Source organism: Garra rufa, chromosome 4, assembly GCF_049309525.1.
Source record: "Garra rufa chromosome 4, GarRuf1.0, whole genome shotgun sequence".
NCBI classification, from domain to species: domain Eukaryota; kingdom Metazoa; phylum Chordata; class Actinopteri; order Cypriniformes; family Cyprinidae; genus Garra; species Garra rufa.
In genome coordinates this window covers 5,370,478-5,389,492 of record NC_133364.1, presented here as the reverse complement: position 1 = coordinate 5,389,492, position 19,015 = coordinate 5,370,478, and the positions used below count along the sequence as shown (strand labels likewise).

Sequence of the window (19,015 nt, the reverse complement as noted above, 5' to 3'; positions counted from 1 at the left end):
GCCCACCAAAACGATTTCAATATATCGCTTATCCAGCCCGAAAAGACCATAAACATTCCAGAAAACATCTTAAGTAAAAATTAATTTACATACACATATCCTAAAAACTAATCCTGTGTGAAAGATACGCTTCAAATCGGGTGATTTTAGGTCAGCAATTTACATGTGACTCAATGGCGCTCTCTGCAGGTAGGGAATAGTAAGATGGCGGATCGAACACTTCCGGTGGCTTCACTGCCTAACGGCAGTTTAGAACGCAATGAGCAATCCAGTCATTATATAGATCAGTGATTATTACACGGATTTTATTTAATTATGTATTTATTTATAACTAAATAATACATATTAATGCAACTATGTTGTGTTATAATAAGATAGCAATAGGCAAATATTTCTGCAAATATTTTAATTAACTGTCACGTGATGAATACGTCATTATTTTTAATACATTTTCCAACGGAAATAAATTTTTAAAAATATGATTTTAAAAAATATTTATTATTTATAAAGTAGAATTACTTTGTTTCTTGTGTTATAGAAAATAAAATAATAATAATAATAATAATGTCAACATGTTTTATCAATTATTTTAGCCTCTTAATAAATGTTTTTACTCCACTTAGACATATTTAATTGTAATTCTATGACTTATAACCGGTTTCAAAGCATCTCAAGTATGAATTATTAAATCTATACTGATTTTTGTGTAATGTTTAATCTTTTAAATATTTTTTTAATTAAAAAAAAAATACAAAAATTGATATTTATCAAGTAGAAATAATAATTAAAAAATTAATAATAATAATTTTAGCCTTTTAATAAATGTTTTTACATTACTCAGACGTTGTTAAATATCATTCCATAACTTAATACCTGTTTCAGAGTATCTCAAGTATGAATTAATAAATCTATACTAATTTTAGTTACATTTTTAATCTTTTAATTCATCCAGATTTTCTTTTAAACCTTCAAATACCTTAGGAATTTCATATTTGCATCTAAGTATACCTTTATTGTGTTTTATAACGCTATTATCCCTGTGTTTTACTACTTAAAGAAGTAAAAATAAATGATTATTAAATGAGTTTGAATTTAAGGCCTCCCTCTGAATGAACATAAGCAAGACTACGACGTTTTGTCCCAATTTCAGTTCTGTAATGGAAACTTTTCAACTTTATCTTGTATATTTAGTGTTGCGAGCACGTGGAGGCATTCATAATAAGCGTCGACGTCACGCTCGCTCCTCCCCGCGCGTCCCCGATCAGCCTCCAGCAGTTCCACGATCCGTCCGGTCGCTGAAAGTCTCCGCGTTTCATCCGTTTCCCGTCGCGTAAACCCGGCCAGACCGAGCGCACCCGAGCAGAACCCGATGGCTTCGACGACTTCTGACGGTTCCGAGCAAGAGTCGCCGAACCCGAGCGAGCAAAACGGCGACGGGAGCGAGTCGGGCCTGCGCGCCGCCGATCCGGAACCGGCCGTTAAGATGGACGGAGCGGAGACGGACGAGAAGCCCAGCGGACACGAGTCCACAGAACAAAGCCCGGAGGAAGCCACGCGGGGAGACGGCGGCAACGACGAGGATGGCGAGACCGAAGCGGAGCCCGAGAAAGAGCAACAGAAGAGCCCCGGCAGCGCGGACGGGACGGCGGAGCAGATGAAGAAAGAACAAAGGGAGGAGGAGAGCGCGTCCTCACCGGCGGAGAAAAACAGCAGCGGCGGAGGAATGAAGAGGCGCGCTAGTCTGGAGATGATGAGCTCATCGTCCGACGGAGAGCCGCTCAGCCGCATGGACTCGGAGGACAGGTGCGTCTGCTACCGCTGACACACAACCGCACATCGGGTTAACCGATATTTTACCGATATATTGGCCTTAATGTGTCCTTTAATATCAGGTCTATTGATAAATGACGCGTTTTACGTGCTGTTTTCGGTAATTACTCAACTCCTTAAGCAAGAAATGTTTAGCTGAACAATCAGACTGAGCCCAAAAACAAAGATGAGGACAGTTCAGACCAGAAAACGAAATCAATACTGGCAGAAATGACAACAATATTGCTAACAATAATTCATGAGGCTTATTGTATATACTTATGCTCATTTATTTTCTGTTTACTTAGTTATTTTGTCAAAAAGAATAAATAAAACGAACAATATCTCTTCATAGTATTCAGAAGATCTATTTTATAGTCTTCTATTAATTTATTTTCAGTCAGTTTTGTAAAAAACAGACATTAAATAATATCTGTTCTGAAATTAGTTCTGAAACTATCCAAAAAATCTTAATATTCATAAGACATGTTGTAGTTATAGTATTGTATATTACAAAAAAAAAAATATGTAGTCGTATGGTCATTTATTTACTTGGTTATTGACTTATGCTCATTTATTTTTGGCTTACTTAGTTATTTTGTCAAAAAGAAGAATAAAACGAACAATATCTGTTCATAGTATTCAGAAGATCTATTGTATAGTCTTCTATTTATTTAGTTTAGTCAAAAACAGACATTAAATAATATCTTTTCTTAAATTAGTTCTGAAACTATCCAAAAAATCTTAATATTCATAAGACATGTTGTATAGTATTGTATATTACAAAAAAATGTAGTCGTTGTATAGTCATATGATCATTTATTTACTTGGTTATAGACTTATGCTCATTTATTTTTTGTTTACTTAGTTATTTTGTCAAAAATAAGAAATAAAAGGAACGATATCTGTTCATAGTATTCAGAAGATCTATTTTATAGACTTATTTATTTACTTATAGACTCATTTATTTATTTATAGACTCATTTATTTACTTGGTTATTGACTTATGCTCATTTATTTTTGGCTTACTTAGTTATTTTGTCAAAAAGAAGAATAAAACGAACAATATCTGTTCATAGTATTCAGAAGATCTATTGTATAGTCTTCTATTTATTTAGTTTAGTCAAAAACAGACATTAAATAATATATTTTCTTAAATTAGTTCTGAAACTATCTAAAAAATCTTAATATTCATAAGACATGTTGTATAGTATTGTATATTACAAAAAAATGTAGTCGTTGTATAGTCATATGATCATTTATTTACTTGGTTATAGACTTATGCTCATTTATTTTTTGTTTACTTAGTTATTTTGTCAAAAATAAGAAATAAAAGGAACAATATCTGTTCATAGTATTCAGAAGATCTATTTTATAGACTTATTTATTTACTTGGTTATTGACTTATGCTCATTTATTTTCGGATTACTTAGTTATTTTGTCAAAATGAAGAAATAAAACGAACAATATCTGTTCATAGTATTCAGAAGATCTATTTTATAGTTATCTATTAATTTATTTCCTGTCAGTTTAGTCAAAAAACAGACATTAATATCTGTTCTGAAAATACATGGTGCAACTATAAAAAAAAAAAAATCATAAGGCATATTGTATAGTCTAATGGTTATTTGTTTACTATTAATTATTTCATCTAAAGCAGAAGTTAAACAAATCATATCTTTTCTGAAAACATGTGGTGTGTAACCATCAAAAAAGTACCGAAAAATCGTAATATTCAGCATAAGACAAACATGTTGTATAGTATTGTATATTACAAAAAATATGTAGTCGTTGTATAGTCATATGGTCATTTCTTTACTTGGTTATAGACTTAGAAGGAATAAAATGAGCGATATCTGTTCATAGTATTCAGAAGATCTATTTTATAGTCTTCTATTAATTTATTTCCTGTGAAGTGTTTTGTCAAAAAGCAGACATTAAATAATATCTGTTCTTAAGAAATTAACAGAAATTAAATATGTACTCTGAAAATATGTGGTGTAACCATAAAAAAAATATATATTTTTTTTTTTCAGCCATATTGTATATATTGTTTTATGATCATTTATTAACAGTTATTTATTGTTTTATCAAAAGCAGAAGTTAAACAAATAATATCTCTTCTGCAAATATGTGGTGTAACCATTAAAAAATCATAAAATTCATAAGACATTGCTATTAGAAATTGTCAAAAAGAAGAAATTAATATATTTTCTGCAAAAATGTGATGTAACCATCAGAAAAATAAAATAAAAAAATCATAATAATCATAAGACATATAATATAGTCTTGTGATGATTCATTTACTATTGGTTATTTTGTGTTATAAAGCAGAAATTTGAACATTGTAACCATAAACAAGTACACAAAACAATATTAGTAAGGCATATTGTAGTCTTATTTATACAATTTATTCTCTATTAGTTATTTTATCAAAAGCAGAAATTAAATGATTAATATCTCTTCTGTAAATACGTCATTTATGTGGTTTAACCAACGGTAAAAACGTACAAAAAAATCATATTCATAAGACATGATGTATAGTCGTATAGTAATTTATTTGCTGTTAGTTATTTTATCAAAAAGAAGAAATTAACAAATGTTCTGCAAAAATGTGACGTAGCCATCAGAAAAGTACAAAAAAATCATAATGTTATAACATATTATATAACATAAATAATAAGACAAATTATTGATTTACTATTAGGTCTTTTGTGAAAAAGCATAATATTATAATAATATCTCTTCTGCAAATGTGTCATGTAACCATCAAAAGAGTACATCTGAATGATTACAGATGTATTTTCAAGTCTAATTAGATATAGATTTGTCTTTAGACAGAATTAATTATCTAAACTACACATTACATAAGTTACTTCACCTGGAAATACTGTTGGTGCAGTTTTTCTTTCTTTAGAAACACCATGTGGCACCATTTATTTGTCAAAACGCAAAACCGTTTAAATTAGTTTTGCAAATCACGTACCGTTTAAGTAGTGTATAAATCATAAAAAACAATGGTTATCAATCTTTGTTTTGTTTTTATATTAAAGTTTGCAAATGTAAGCTACATTTCTCACTTGACAAGGTTTATTATTTAAACAACCCGTTACATAAGTTACTTCACATGTAAATACTGTTTTTGAGTGTTTTTCTTTAGAAACCCACCAGTTGTGTCAAAAAACAGAAATTTAAATTAGTTGTGCATGTCAGACACTTGAACAACAGTGTGTATTTGTATTATATAACCATATTCCTAGTCTGATTTGAACTGTCAGTAACTAATTAATCCAGAGTAACTCTGTACCATAAAACTCATTTAAATGTCTTTGTCACAGAAACACAAGATGTTAGTCAAAATGAAAATCAGTCACATTCACCATTCAAGTCATTTCAGATCTGTTAAAGGTCATTTATACATCAGGATAAAGCACAGACACAGCAGTTATTGGCCTGAGAAGTTCATGTCGGCCTGTTTTTGCCTTATCAAGTCGAGCGCATCCCTTTGAACTGGTTTTACGTCATCCTGCGCGCTCTGACCCACGAGACCTTTCGCCATCTTTCCACATCACCGGAGTAACATGGGTGCGGCCGGCATGTGTTTTATGGCACTTTCTGTTGAGGTGCTGGAAATCATCTGCCCTTTATCATGCCAGGGCGGCTCTTTTATTATTTGTCTTACTCTAAAGGCACGAGAAAATGGATTCCTCACTGTCCGTCGTGCCACAGACGGCCCGGCTCGCAGCACGTGGGAAATCTCCGTAGACTGTCCGCAGGCACGGTGGAACGAATTCACGGTGAACACAATGTATCAGGTCAGCCCAGGGGTGGAGGCAGGAGAGAGAGGGAATGTGTGTGTGCCGATGGGAATCCCTGCTCCGTGCCAGACGTGCTGCTTTGTGGAGCTTTCGCTGGGAATAAAGCTCTTAAAATCCGAGCAGAGGCCCTGAGCCCTGCTGTTCGGGCAGCTGGAGGGGTTGAATGTGTAACTGTTATGCGGGACGCCTGGGAGAGTATGACCAAGACCACACGACAACTGGTGGATAAGGCAAGATGTGCCTTTATAGTGTAGCTCAGGTCTCATTTGGAGATATTCAGTGCCTTCAGATCCACAAGTAATCCAGATTATTCATCAGAAGCAGCCACAGAAATTTATAAAGGGACGGTTCACCCAAAAATTAAAATTGTGAGTCATAAAACCGGTCATAAGGGACAATTTTTTGAAATTTTATGAGATTTATACATCGTCTGAAAACTGATAAATAAGCTTTCCATTGATGTATGGTTTGTTAGGATACGACAATGTTTGGCTGAGATACTTTTTTAAAAATCTGGAATCTGATGGTGCAAAAAAATTTAAATATTGAGAAAATCAAGTTGTCCAAATGAAGTTCTTAAAAATGCATATTACTAATCAGAAATTAAGTATTGATATATTTACAATAGGAAATTTACAAAATATCTTCATGGAACGTGATCTTTACTAAATATCCTAATGATTTTTGGCATAAAAGAGAAATTGATAGTTTTTACCCGTACAATGTATTTTTGGCTATTGCTACAAGTATACCCGTGCTACTTAAGACTGGTTTTGTGGTCTAGGGTCACAATTGTCATCATTTACTCACCCTCAAGTCTGTATGAGTTTCGTCTTTTGAACGATAACTTTATTTGCTAAATAAAGAGTTGATGGTAGCCATAATTTGGACCAAAGTACTGTGGAAGTCAATGGTTTCCAGTAACGGTTTGGTTACCAACTCATACAGGTTTGAGACAATATGAAACAGGATGCAATTAGAGCCGAGGGTGAAAACTTTTTGAATTTGAAGATCAGAGTGAATTTCAGTTAAATTAATATATATATATATACACGTATGTATATATATAATAAGAAAAATGTACACATCTTCATTGTTCAAAAGTTTTCACCCCTGGCTCTTAATGCATCCTGTTTCCTTCTGAATCATCAGTGAGCTTTTGAACCCTCTGTTATAGTAGCATATGAGTCCCTCAGTTGTCCTCAATACACAAAGAAACCACAGAATTTGTGGGACCTGAAGTATTTTTCTAAAGAAAACTATCACTAAACAAAAACACAGCTGTGGATCATTCAGGTTAACAACAGAGTAAACTTTAGAACGAGGTCATTGTTATAATTTTAACTATTATTTTCTTTTGTGCACTATATGTGAATGTCTTTATGTGAAATATCTTATTCAGGTCAATACGAAATAAAAAAAAAAAATAACATGTATTTTGTATGATCCCTCTAATTTTGGTCAAATTATTTTTTTGCACATTCTGCAAGGTGTATGAAATTTTTTGACATCAACTGTACACGTGCAACTGGTTGTAATGCTAAAAAAGTAGAAATTGTTGATTTGACAGGCATTTTAGCTTTATAATCTTTAACTTGGGGGTAATTTGTATGCAAAACCCCTATTTATTTTCAACCCTGATCATGAAATAATTTTAATAATTTGTAAAATTGTCAATTAGCAGATAGTTCTGCATAAAAGTGGCGTTTAACATACAGTTTCAGACTTGTGGAGCACAAAAGGATGTCTTAGGCAAAGTGTTTGCGCTGTTCTTTGTGAACAGAGCTTCGCACAAAGAACAGACCTAATATATATATTGTTATAATCTAAACGTCATCAATGTTTGATATCGATGCCAAACACCAGGTGTGCTGATTTGAATATGTGAAAGTGCAAATGATTTGGTGGAGGGGAACTCCACTGGATGGGACTTTTGAGTAAAAGCAGGTGTTAATTGTTTACTCGTCCTCTTCAGTTTTGGCAGTTTTGAAACTAAATCTCTCCTCTCATGTACATTTGCAATGTCTTACGGCTCCTGGACGTCAGCCTGCATGACCAAGAAACCCTCGTGTGTTGAGGTTTTAACCCACTTTGTAAGCTGTCAGATGAAAGCTGTGGCCAGCTGCTTCTGCTTTCAGAGGAAAAAAATAGTGCTGGTCTCAAACAGGTGTCAGACTTTCAAAATGGATGTTTAACATACAAGTCTCAAACATTAGTGAATTGCACATTTAGTACATAGCATCATTTTAACTATTGCTCAAAGTTGATGATCAAGTCTCTTATGCACATTATTAGACTTCAATGCATGCACCTTATGTGCATTCTCCAGCTAAAGGTTTTTTTTTTAGCAAAAAGCAAAAAAAATCACTGACATACCTGTGGGTTTTGCAGCTGTAAACGCTTTATCACTTCATCAGTAGTCAGACTGGCAGTTAGAGTTTGTCTCTGTGATTACCCAGCATCCTGTTCTCTGGCACATCCTGGGATTTAGCGTCAGTTGTGGGCATTGAAGTCTGAAGGGAACCAACAGATGGAAGTGTGCATGAGCCCCTCCTCTCCCCTCAGGAGCCATTCAGTCACATTCACTGGAACTCATGGTGTTTTACTGCGGTAGTTTACCGCTGTCCTCTCCCACACTGCACAGCTGCATGCTCAAAAGATCACTATTACAGCGTTTGTGTGCCGTTTGTTAGGCGGTCGCCCTGCTGCACTGGCCTCGTTTACCGTTCACAGAGAATTATGGTTGTTAACGTGGGAGCTGCAATGCAGATTTTCCCTCAGAAATCAGCATCAAATTTCTGTTTTATTTGTGCTAGTCAATCATTCGCACCTCTGAACTTGTCATTTTTAATCAAGTGGGATTTAATCGAGAAAATATTGTTAAAGGAACACTCCACTTTTTTTGGAAATAGGCTCATTCTCCATCTCCCCCCGAGTTAATAAGTTGATTTTTACCGTTTTGAAATCCATTCAGCCGTTCATCTGTCCTGGCGATATCACTTTTAGCATAGCTTAGCATAGATCATTGAATCCTATTAGACCAATAGCATCGCATTCAAAAATGACCAACGAGTTTCCATATTTGTTGTATTTAAAACTTGACTCTTCTGTAGTTCTATCGTGTATTAAGACCGGTGGAAATGCAAAGCTGTGAGTTTCTAGGCTGATAAGATTAGGAACTACACTTCCATTCCGGCGTAATAGTCAAGGAAGTTTGCTGCCGTAATATGGCCGAAGCAGGCGGAGTATTATCAGAAATGAGTTCCCAGCTAGTTTAGCATTTGCACATGTGCTGTGTGATATTACTGCTCCTGCTTCAGCCTTATTACGGCAGCAAACTTCCTTGAATATTACGCCGGAATGGAAGTGTAGTTCCTAATCTTATCAGCCTAGAAACTCGCAGCTTTGCATTTCCACCGGTCTTAGTACACCATATAACTACAGAAGAGTCAAGTTTTAAATACAACAAATATGGAAACTCGTTGGTCATTTTTGAACGCGATGCTATTGGTCTAATAGGATTCAATGATCTATGCTAAGCTATGCTAAAAGTGATATCGCCAGAACAGATGAACGGCTGAATGGATTTCAAAACGGTAAAAATCAACTCGGGGGGAGTAGGAGAATGAGCCTATTTCCAAAAAAAGTGTAGTGTTCCTTTAAAAGGACACTAACATTTGCCCCTAAAGAAATGAATTACTTTTGACACACCAATATCAGTATGAATGATTTATAAATGCAATTTGGATTTCTTTCTATTAAATCATTTTTTCTGTGTGTTTCAGTATCAGCAGTACGCTCATGGACATGGAGAGCATTGCATCCAGCGGTCGTTCTACCCCAGCTATGATGAACGGTCATGGCGGGGCGTCTTCCTCCTCCACTAAGGGCTCATCTTACCCCTGCTCCTGGGATCAGTGCCACATGCTGTTCAACACCAGCCCGGACCTGGCCGAACACATCCGTGGCGTGCACGTAGATGGACAGCGCGGAGGGGTCAGTGTCTGTGTGTGTGCACGCTTGTTTTATGCCCCAAAAAGCATTTGAGCCATGTTAAATGTGGCATTGCATTGGCAGAAAACACATTTTTAGTGCAAAGCATTTTGCAAAAAGATGTTTGAAATTTGCAAAAGCTTTTTGAGACATGCATAAAGTGAAATTCTTCCATTGCTCACTGTTTGCATGCAGGTTTTCGTGTGTCTTTGGAAAGGCTGTAAGGTGTATAACACACCGTCCACCAGTCAGAGCTGGCTGCAGAGACACATGCTGTCACACAGTGGAGACAAACCATTCAAGGTTGGCTTCTTTGCACACATGCAAATGATTTATTGAATTTTTATTTTTGGCTACTTTTTAGTTTCTGTTTTGTTTAGTAGTAATTGATTTTAATTTTTTTTAGCTTTTGTTTTATTTATTGCATATTACATTTTATTTTTTAAATCTTTTTTTAAATGCATTTTATTAAATCCTACTTCGATCTAAAAATATGTAATTTTCAAAATTCAAACTTAAATTTCAGTCTTAAATTCTTCAAACCTTTTTGGATTTTTTAAATTAAATATTTGAATATTTAAAATATGTGAACCTGGACCACAAAACCAGTCATAAAGGTCAATTTTTTGAAATTGTACATCAGATCTGGAATCTGAAGGTGCAAAAAAATCTAAATATTGAGAAAATTGCTTTTAAAGTTGTCCAGATGAAGTTCTTGGCAATGCATATTACCAATCAGAAATTAAATTTTGATGTATTTATTGTTGGGAATTTACAAAACATCTTCATGGACCATGATCTTTACTTAATATCCTTATAATGTTTGTCCTAAGGGGACAATTTATAATTTTGACCCATACAATGTGTTTTTGGCTATTGCTACAAATATACCTGTGCTACTTAAGACTGGTTTTGTGGTCCATGGTTACATATAAACTTGCATATAAAAAATAAAATATTCAGATCAACAAGTTTTTCTGCAAACTTTAATATCTAGTTTTTAATATCTATTTCTATTTTCTAAGTTTCTATTTCATCTAATTGTATCATAGTAAAATTGTATTATTATTTATTAACAGTTTTTTAAATGCAGTTTTAAAGCACAACTTTAATTTTAAATTGTCTTACATGGCCATTCTCACACGTCAGCTCATATTTCACCAAAATAACTACAATGAAAAAAAAAAGTTAATAAAAAGAATCCTGTCTATTGTCCATTTAGATTTTTATTATGACATTAATAATAAATTAGAATTTGAACAAAAGTACTACTTGATTCTGTTATACAACTGTAACCTTGCATAGCTGCATGTTTTGTGTATGAGGAAACTTTGTCATCATGGCTAGACAATGAAAACACTGTCCACAAAACTCGTCCTGTAATTACAACCCAGCGTTGCTAAGAGTACATGTGACTTGTTTTTTATTTACTGTAATTGCTCTGACCGACCTCTCTCTCTGTGAAGTGTGTGGTAGGCGGTTGCAATGCCACCTTCGCCTCCCAGGGGGGGCTAGCGCGCCACGTGCCGACCCACTTCAGCACCCAGAATTCCTCTAAACTCTCAAGCCAAACCAAGGTGAAGGAAGAGTCTCCTTCCAAAGCGGGCATCAACAAACGGAGGAAACTCAAGTACAAACGGCGACGGTCGTTGCGTAAGTGTCAGTGACGCTTTAATCCATGTTTAATTCTCAATTCAAGACTGTCGCTTGGTAACTCCAGTCTGTTTTCGTCCCACCAGCACGACCTCACGACTTTTTTGACGCACAGACCATGGATGCAATCCGTCATCGCGCCATCTGCCTCAATCTAGCCACTCACATTGAGAGCCAAGGCAAAGGCCACAGTGTTGTGTTTCACAGTACGGTGAGTATCAACACTTAAAGGAAAAGTTTGCTTCCAGAACACAAATTTAAAGAAAATTTACTCACCCCCTTGTCATCCAAGATGTTCATGCCTTTCTTTCTTCAGTTGTGAAGAAATTGTTTTTTGAGGAAAACATTTTAGGCTTTCATTTCATATAGTGGACTTCTATGGTGCCCAGAAGTTTTACCTTCCAAAATGCAGTTTAAATGCAGCTTCAAAGGGCTCTAAATGATTCCAGTCGAGGAAGAAGGGTCTTATCTAATGCTTATTTTCGAAACAAATTGACAGTTTATATACTTTTGAACCTCAAATGCTCGTCTTGTCTGGTCTCTGTGATGCGCATGCGTAGTCTGTGTGATCCGGGTCAATACAGTTTGGGTATGTCAAAAAACTCCCCTACAACGCTGTGGACGTACCAACCCATTGTTTACAAAGTGAGAATTCAAAGAAGATCAAACGCCTTTTACAAAAAAGCGTAAACCAGCGTTATAGGATGATTTTGAAGTTGAAGATGAAAACGAGATGGAAGACAAGCATTTGAGATTGTAAAGTATATAAATTGTCAATTTGTTCCGAAAATAAGCAATTGTTTCGCTAGGTAAGACCCTTCTTCCTCGGCTGGGATTGTTTAGAGCCCTTTGAAGCTAAGTTCAAACTCATACATATCCAACATGTGGAGAGAAATCCTGAAATGTTTTCCTTAAAAAAAAAAAACAATTTCTTTATGACTAAAGAAAGAAAGACATGAACATCTTGTATGACAAGGGGGTGAGTACATGATCTGTAAAATTTTGTTCTGGAAATGAACTAATCTTTGAAAGGAGAAGTTCACTTCCAAAACAAAAGTTACAGAAAAATTGACTTACCCCCTTGTCATCCAAGATGTTCACGTCTTTCTTTCTTCAGTTTAGTTTTTTGAGGAAAACATTTCAGGATTTATTTCCGTACAGTGGACTTATATGGTGCCCGCAAGTTTGAACTTCCAAAATGCAGCTTTAAAGTTCTCTAAACAATCCCAGGTCTTATCTAGTGAAACTTTACTAAATGTACTATTTATGTACGTTTTACCCTCAAATGCTTGTCTTGTGTACTCTGTGTATTTCAGTTCTAGACAGTTATAGGGAAAGTCAAAAAACTCCCATCTCATTTTCTCCTCCAACAAAATGGTCCTACATCACTGCGGAAGTACCGACCAAGTGTTTACAAAGTGAACGTGAAAAGATCAAATGTGACTCTGGACCACAAAACCAGTCTTAAGTCGCTGGGGTATGTTTGTAGCAATAGCCAAAAATACATTGCATGGGTCAAAATTATTGATTTTTCTTTTATGTCAAAAATCATTAGGAAATTAATTAAAGATCATGTTCCATGAAGATTTTTTGTAAAATTCCTACTGTAAATGTATCAAAATGTAATTTTTGATTAGTAATATGCATTGTTAAGATCCTAATTTGGACAACTTTAAAGGTGATTTTCTCAGGATTTTGATTTTTTTGCACCCTCAGATTCCTGATTTTCAAATAGATGTATCTTGGCCGAATATTGTCCTGTCCTAACAAACCATACATCAATAGAAAGCTTATTTACTGAGCTTTCATATTATATATACATCTCAGTTTTGTAAAATTTAACCTTATGACTGGTTTTGTGGTCCAGGGTCACAAATGCCCTTTACAAAAAAAAGGTAAATCAGCGATGTAGGGCTATTTTGAAGTTGGAGGAGAAAATGAGATGGGATAATTTCGACATAACCTAACTGTATTTGTAAAAGTATTTGAGGCTATAAAATTGTATTGTTATGCTAGATGAGACCCTTCTTCCTTGGCTGGGTCCATTTAAAGGCCTTAGAAGCTGCATTTAAACTGTGTTTTGGAAGTTCAAACTTGTGAGCACCATAGAAGTATATGGAGAACTTTCCTGAAATGTTTTCCTTAAACAAAATGTAATTTCTTTATGACTGAAGAAAGAAAGACATGAACATCTTGGATGAAAAGGAGGTGAGTAATCTGTAAATTTTTATGTTCTGGAAGTGAACTTCTCCTTTAATCATGCTACTAGCATACTACTCATACAATATCTTGGTTAATATAGTATGTAAACAGTGTATTTAGAAAGAATGTACTTGTTTTTACACGCACTGGTTTCTCTTCTGATTTTGCTTCTTATGTGGTAATAATTTCATCAGCATTTTACTTTCCATAGCCGTCAGTCCTTTCTAAAGAGCTCTGGGATGAAGTCAGACTTGCTTAGGCTCTCACGGTCCAGTTAGTCTGGGCTGCTGCTCTCCTGTGTCTTTAATTAAACAGTTAAAACAGTCGCTGCCTCGCCTTCTGCTCCCAAAACCCCATGAAAACCGTCCCATTATACCAGCGAGCACACAGCATGGAATTAACCCATAAACACAATCTCATGCATTTCTTCTCATCGTGTGTAATTGAGCAGGTGATCGCCCGGCGGAAGGAGGATTCTGGGAAAGTCAAGGTGCTGCTTCATTGGACGCCGGAGGACATGTGAGTATATGAAAGCACACCGCTCACTTCAGAGCCCTACACTAAATGTCAGCCATTTATATGAGTCACGGGCCTCTTGAGGGCGGCCTTACCCACCGATGCTTCAAAGCACACATATACACACACGCACATGTGACCTCTTTAAGTCACATACGTCACAGACTGATGGTTCTGAGGCTTCTTAAGTCACATTAACTGCCTCAAAAACACATACAGACTGATCTATAGCTGGCTGTGTAGATATTATTAATCCCAAAGGAGACGTTTAGCATTCCTTCCTCAAGCGTGTCTGTGTCCTACTGTGCAGAGAGATACAGATGAGCACTGTGCAGAAAGTAGGGCTAGTATATTGCATACTATGCAGTGTATACATGCTTTGCATGCTGTTTGCGTTTTAAATTACATTAAAAATATTAAATTAATATTTAGTGTAATTTTATTTAATGCATTTTATTTATGTATCTCTATATATTTACATTAATTAAAAAAATTAAAATATTTATTTTATTTAAAATTATTATTTGTAGTTATATATAATTGTTACTATAAATTATATTTATTATTGTATTTATTTTATTTAAAATTATTTGTATTTATACATAGTTATTATAAATTATATTTATTATTAAAAAAACATGGCTGCATCTGAAACTTGTACTCTGCATCTTGAACTTATTTAAAATAAAAAAGTACGTAAAAAGTAAAAGTACTTAGACTGTTAAAGTTTTTGTAGTATAAATGTTAATGTGTTCTACTATGCTACATTTATCAAATGACCTTTATTTAACTGGTGTCCAGTTCTCATCCCATTAATAACGGATTGTTAATTTTATTTATTGCATTTTTTTTTTTTTATATATATCTATATATATTTACATAAATTTTTATTAATGTAATAAAAAATAAATAATGTTTATTTTGTTTAAAATTATTTGTAATTATAGTTATTATAAATTATATTTATTTTTTATTATAAAAAAAACTTGGCTGCATCTGAAACTTGTACTCTGCATCTTGAACTTATTTAAAATAAAAAAGTACGTACTTCGACTGTTAAAAAAGTTTTTGTAGTATAAATGTTAATGTGTTCTTCTATGCTACATTTATCAAATGACCTTTATTTAACTGGTGTCCAGTTCTCATCCCATTAATAACGGATTGTTATGCATCAAGTCGTTTTGTATAGAAACATTGCAGTTCAGATCAAATAATGAGCCACAAAGGGAATTGTGGTTGATACTTGTTTCATTCATCACACTTGAAATAGAAGGTCAGTTTTAGCACAATGCATTGTGGGATACAGTATCTGACCCAGTGTGCTCTGTATATAAGACATTTTGGCAAGCCAAGTGTTGGTCATGGGGATTTTCATGCTTTCAAAAACTTTATCTCAGAAATGGTAGATAATGTGCCAACATGCTATTTCTCCCCATTTTCACACACATTATTTTTGTCTCTCAGTCACTTTTCTCTTCATGTCTCACTAAATCCGTTCTGTTGTCTTCAGTCATTTTTTTTTTCATCTTCATGAAAACTTGTGTCTCTTTGTTCAGAGGTGCATCAGATCCACCTAAACACTCAGATTCAGATCAATTCCCGGTTCTATGTGGTAAATGTCGACATTAATGTCAGATTTAATGGATTGAAGAGTGCTGGCCTCTGTGAAACACCACCCACCTGGAAACAAACTCGCTTTCCATTGAAGTTTGTCCAAGATAAATACTTAAAGGGTATCCACTCACTCTCAACATTTCCATGGCTTAGACGAGAGGCCTTTGAACACATTACCCATAACCATCCTCAGATTCCCACTCTAATTTGACCATTTTTAGTGTAAGTGCAATGAATTGTGAGCTGCTTTCTTTAATCTTGACATGCAATTCAAAATGGTTTTAAATCTTAAATGACTTATAGGCTAAAGGAGCCCTGCTGCTAAATTGCACTGTTGAATTTACATGTGCACTGCAGCTTAAATGGTCCGTGTTGTGATAATTGATGCTCTTGTGTACCTGTACGCTTGTGCAAACCTTCGCACGGGACCGTGTGCATGCGCACGCTGCTATTCCGAGTCGGGCATCAATCTGCGCTGGAGGAGTGTTTGTCAGCTCAGCGATAACACTGAAGAAGTTGCCGTCTCAGGAGACGTTTAAAATGGATTTCTGGGTCACCACAACAAGCCCGAGCCAAACAAGGCTCCTCCGTGGAGGGGAAAAAAGGAAAACATTTTTAATAGTCTCATTGTGGAATGCGTGTTGGAGGAGAGGGTGGAATGAAGGGCTGTGTGTCTGTGTGTTATCCGGCAAATGCTAATATTTATACATGGTGTATATTATTAAGCTATGATTGGAATTGAGAATGTGCATACTGCTTACATACTGTATGCACACTGGTATATTTTTCTGTAAGTGCTGTAATTGATCAAAAGGTCGCTGGTGCACTTGAGTGAACTCTATACTGCATACTGTTTTCGACTGTGAATTATGCATTTATACTCTTAATATAAATGACTACATTTTAGGCAATATGATAAAATAGTTAATACGTATCATGATTTAATTGCATCAGCATTATAGCATTCTGGGACATCCTATGCAATGGGACTTGGTTGTATACTCCACGATTTGACATGTAGAATACTATATCCCACAATGCAATGTCTTCACCATACTACAAAATATGGGGCATTGTGTTTTGTGTTTTATGTCATGCACTGGTTGAATACAGCACATTCAGCACATTTTGACATCTGTCAATGTGGTATACTATGCAGCATACTTTGGTATTGTAGGATACTAGATCCCACAATGCATTGTGCTCAACATACTGCAAAATGCTGGTATGTTGTGTTTAGTGCATTGCTATAAAATCCTATGCAATCTGTACAGTATGGTTGTGTAGAATACTACATCCCACAATGCAATGTGCAATGCTTATTACAAAATATGGGTTATTGTTTTGTACAGTTTGTTTACTACTAGTTTTGGCACCTTTAGTATGTTCAGTGCATTGCATTATACAGTAGGATATAGTATCCTATTGCAGTATACTTTGTGTAGGATACTAGATCACACAATGAAGTGTGCTCAACGTACTACAAAATATAGCATATCACATGTAGCATACTATATTGCATACTGCTTATTTTGACTTATTTAGTATGTTAATTGCATTGCATTATATGATGTAGTATCTCATGTGCTCTGGTTATGTAATATGCATTACTACAAAATATGGGACATCATATATAGTATATTCACATTTTGACATACTGAACATTATATGTAGTATACTATGCTTATTTTGGCAAGTATTATTATAAGTACATTGCGTAGTATGCTATATCCAACAATGCAGTGTGCTTGGCGTACTTAAATATAGGACGCTGTATATAGTATATGCACATTTTGAAAGACAGAACATCATTTATGATATGTTTTGCTGTATTCTGCTTATTTTTGACACATTTAGTTAAGTGCATTGCATTATATGATATAGTTGAATCTTATGCAGTGTGCTCTGGTTGTGTACCGTGCTATATCCCACAATACAGTGTGCATTTCGACATACAGATTACAGAACATCATATATAGTATAATATGCAGTATACTGCTTATTTTGACACATTTAGTATGTTAAGTGCATTGCATTAAACTGTAGAATGTAGTATCCTATGCAGTGTGCTCTGGTAGTGTACTGTAGTTATTGTGTCCAGCATACTACAAAATGTGGAACATTGTGATTTGTGTACTATGTTGTGTACACTGGTTGAATACTGCACGTTTTGATGCATACTACGATTATGGGAAATATAGTAAACTATGCTGTATATTAACAGACAACTGTTAGTATGTTAAATGCATTACATTATTAGTATAGGATGTAGTATCCTATGTAGTGTGTTCTGGTGGCATACTACAAAATCTGGGACTGTGTATATAGTATATTATGCATTATTCTGCTGATTTTGACAATTATTAGTATGTTAAGTACATTGCCTTATACTATAGAATGTAGTACTCTATGCAATGTGCTCTGGTTGTGTACTACACCTACAAAATCAGGTACATTGTATATAGTGTATTCACATTTTGACACACTACAAAATGCATACTGCACGCTACTTCAATGCTCTCTCAAGAAAAGGCCTTTGTTAAACATTTCTCTTTGTCTTTCCGATGTGCACAGACTTCCAGATGCATGGGTCAGTGAGAGCGACCGTCCCCAGCTGAAGACCAAAGTGGTCCACCTCTCCCAGCTTCCTCAGGACACAGCGGTTCTGTTGGACCCCAACATCTACAGGTGATCTACACTAGCAACTCACTCAAACTTTACCCCTAATGTTAAGAGCCGAACTTCTTCCACATTCAATAGGAGCCGCCGCTTTCTTCCTGAGGACTCCTTTAGAATTCCTCCAGCAGATGGCACTGGCGTCACTGCAAACCAGAACCCTCCTTTCCCCGAAACCCAAACATGCGCTCCAAAACTCAGGGGAGTGGGATGTGGGTGGGAGATCAATAACCAAGAGAAGACGTTAATTAATCAAAGCTGACGATACCATCCGCTCGGGTCACAAATGCTCTAAACTCACCTCTGACCTTCTCCACAGGCATAAATGGCTGTTCCGGAATTGTTTCCCTTGTTAGAGATGCTATTAATCAATCATAATACATAATTTCTTTGTTTGTTAGCCTGGAGGAGTTTGTTTGCTCAGACTCTCGCACTGGTGTGGAATGCGATGCATCTGAGCATGTGGTCAAGATGCACGCTTCGTGGGCGGAGCGTATGTATTCATGTATGGTAATGACAGCATGCATGTGTTCACCGCTAAATAACAGGGCAGATGCCCGTCATCTTCAGAGGTCTAGCGTGCTCTGATCAGCATCTTTATGCATACAGAAAATGCAATTGGAAATGACGTCGTTGTGCGTGTATGTGTGTTTGTGCGTCGTACTAAAGCAGGTTCTGCTTGTTTTCAGGATGTTTTTCTAGAAGACTGGGTGGGAGGGCGGCTTCTGTCAGCT

The 19,015-nt window shown here is 35.4% G+C and overlaps 2 protein-coding genes across 2 annotated transcripts in view; both read left to right on the top strand.

The window, feature by feature from the left end:
• plekha5 (pleckstrin homology domain containing, family A member 5) overlaps nucleotides 1-1,299 on the top strand; it is a 195,897-nt gene extending 194,598 nt beyond the window's left edge. The window contains exon 27 of the mRNA XM_073838461.1: nucleotides 1,192-1,299. Coding sequence (XP_073694562.1) covers nucleotides 1,192-1,299 — 108 coding nt within the window. The remainder of the gene's footprint in view (nucleotides 1-1,191) is intronic.
• aebp2 (AE binding protein 2) lies at nucleotides 1,262-19,015 on the top strand. The gene is made up of 8 exons (XM_073838265.1): nucleotides 1,262-1,803; nucleotides 9,413-9,623; nucleotides 9,816-9,923; nucleotides 11,087-11,273; nucleotides 11,360-11,484; nucleotides 13,927-13,994; nucleotides 18,180-18,293; nucleotides 18,971-19,015. The coding sequence occupies exons 1-8, from the start codon at nucleotides 1,370-1,372 to the stop codon at nucleotides 18,981-18,983; spliced, it is 1,260 nt and encodes a 419-aa protein (XP_073694366.1). The 5' UTR covers nucleotides 1,262-1,369; the 3' UTR covers nucleotides 18,984-19,015.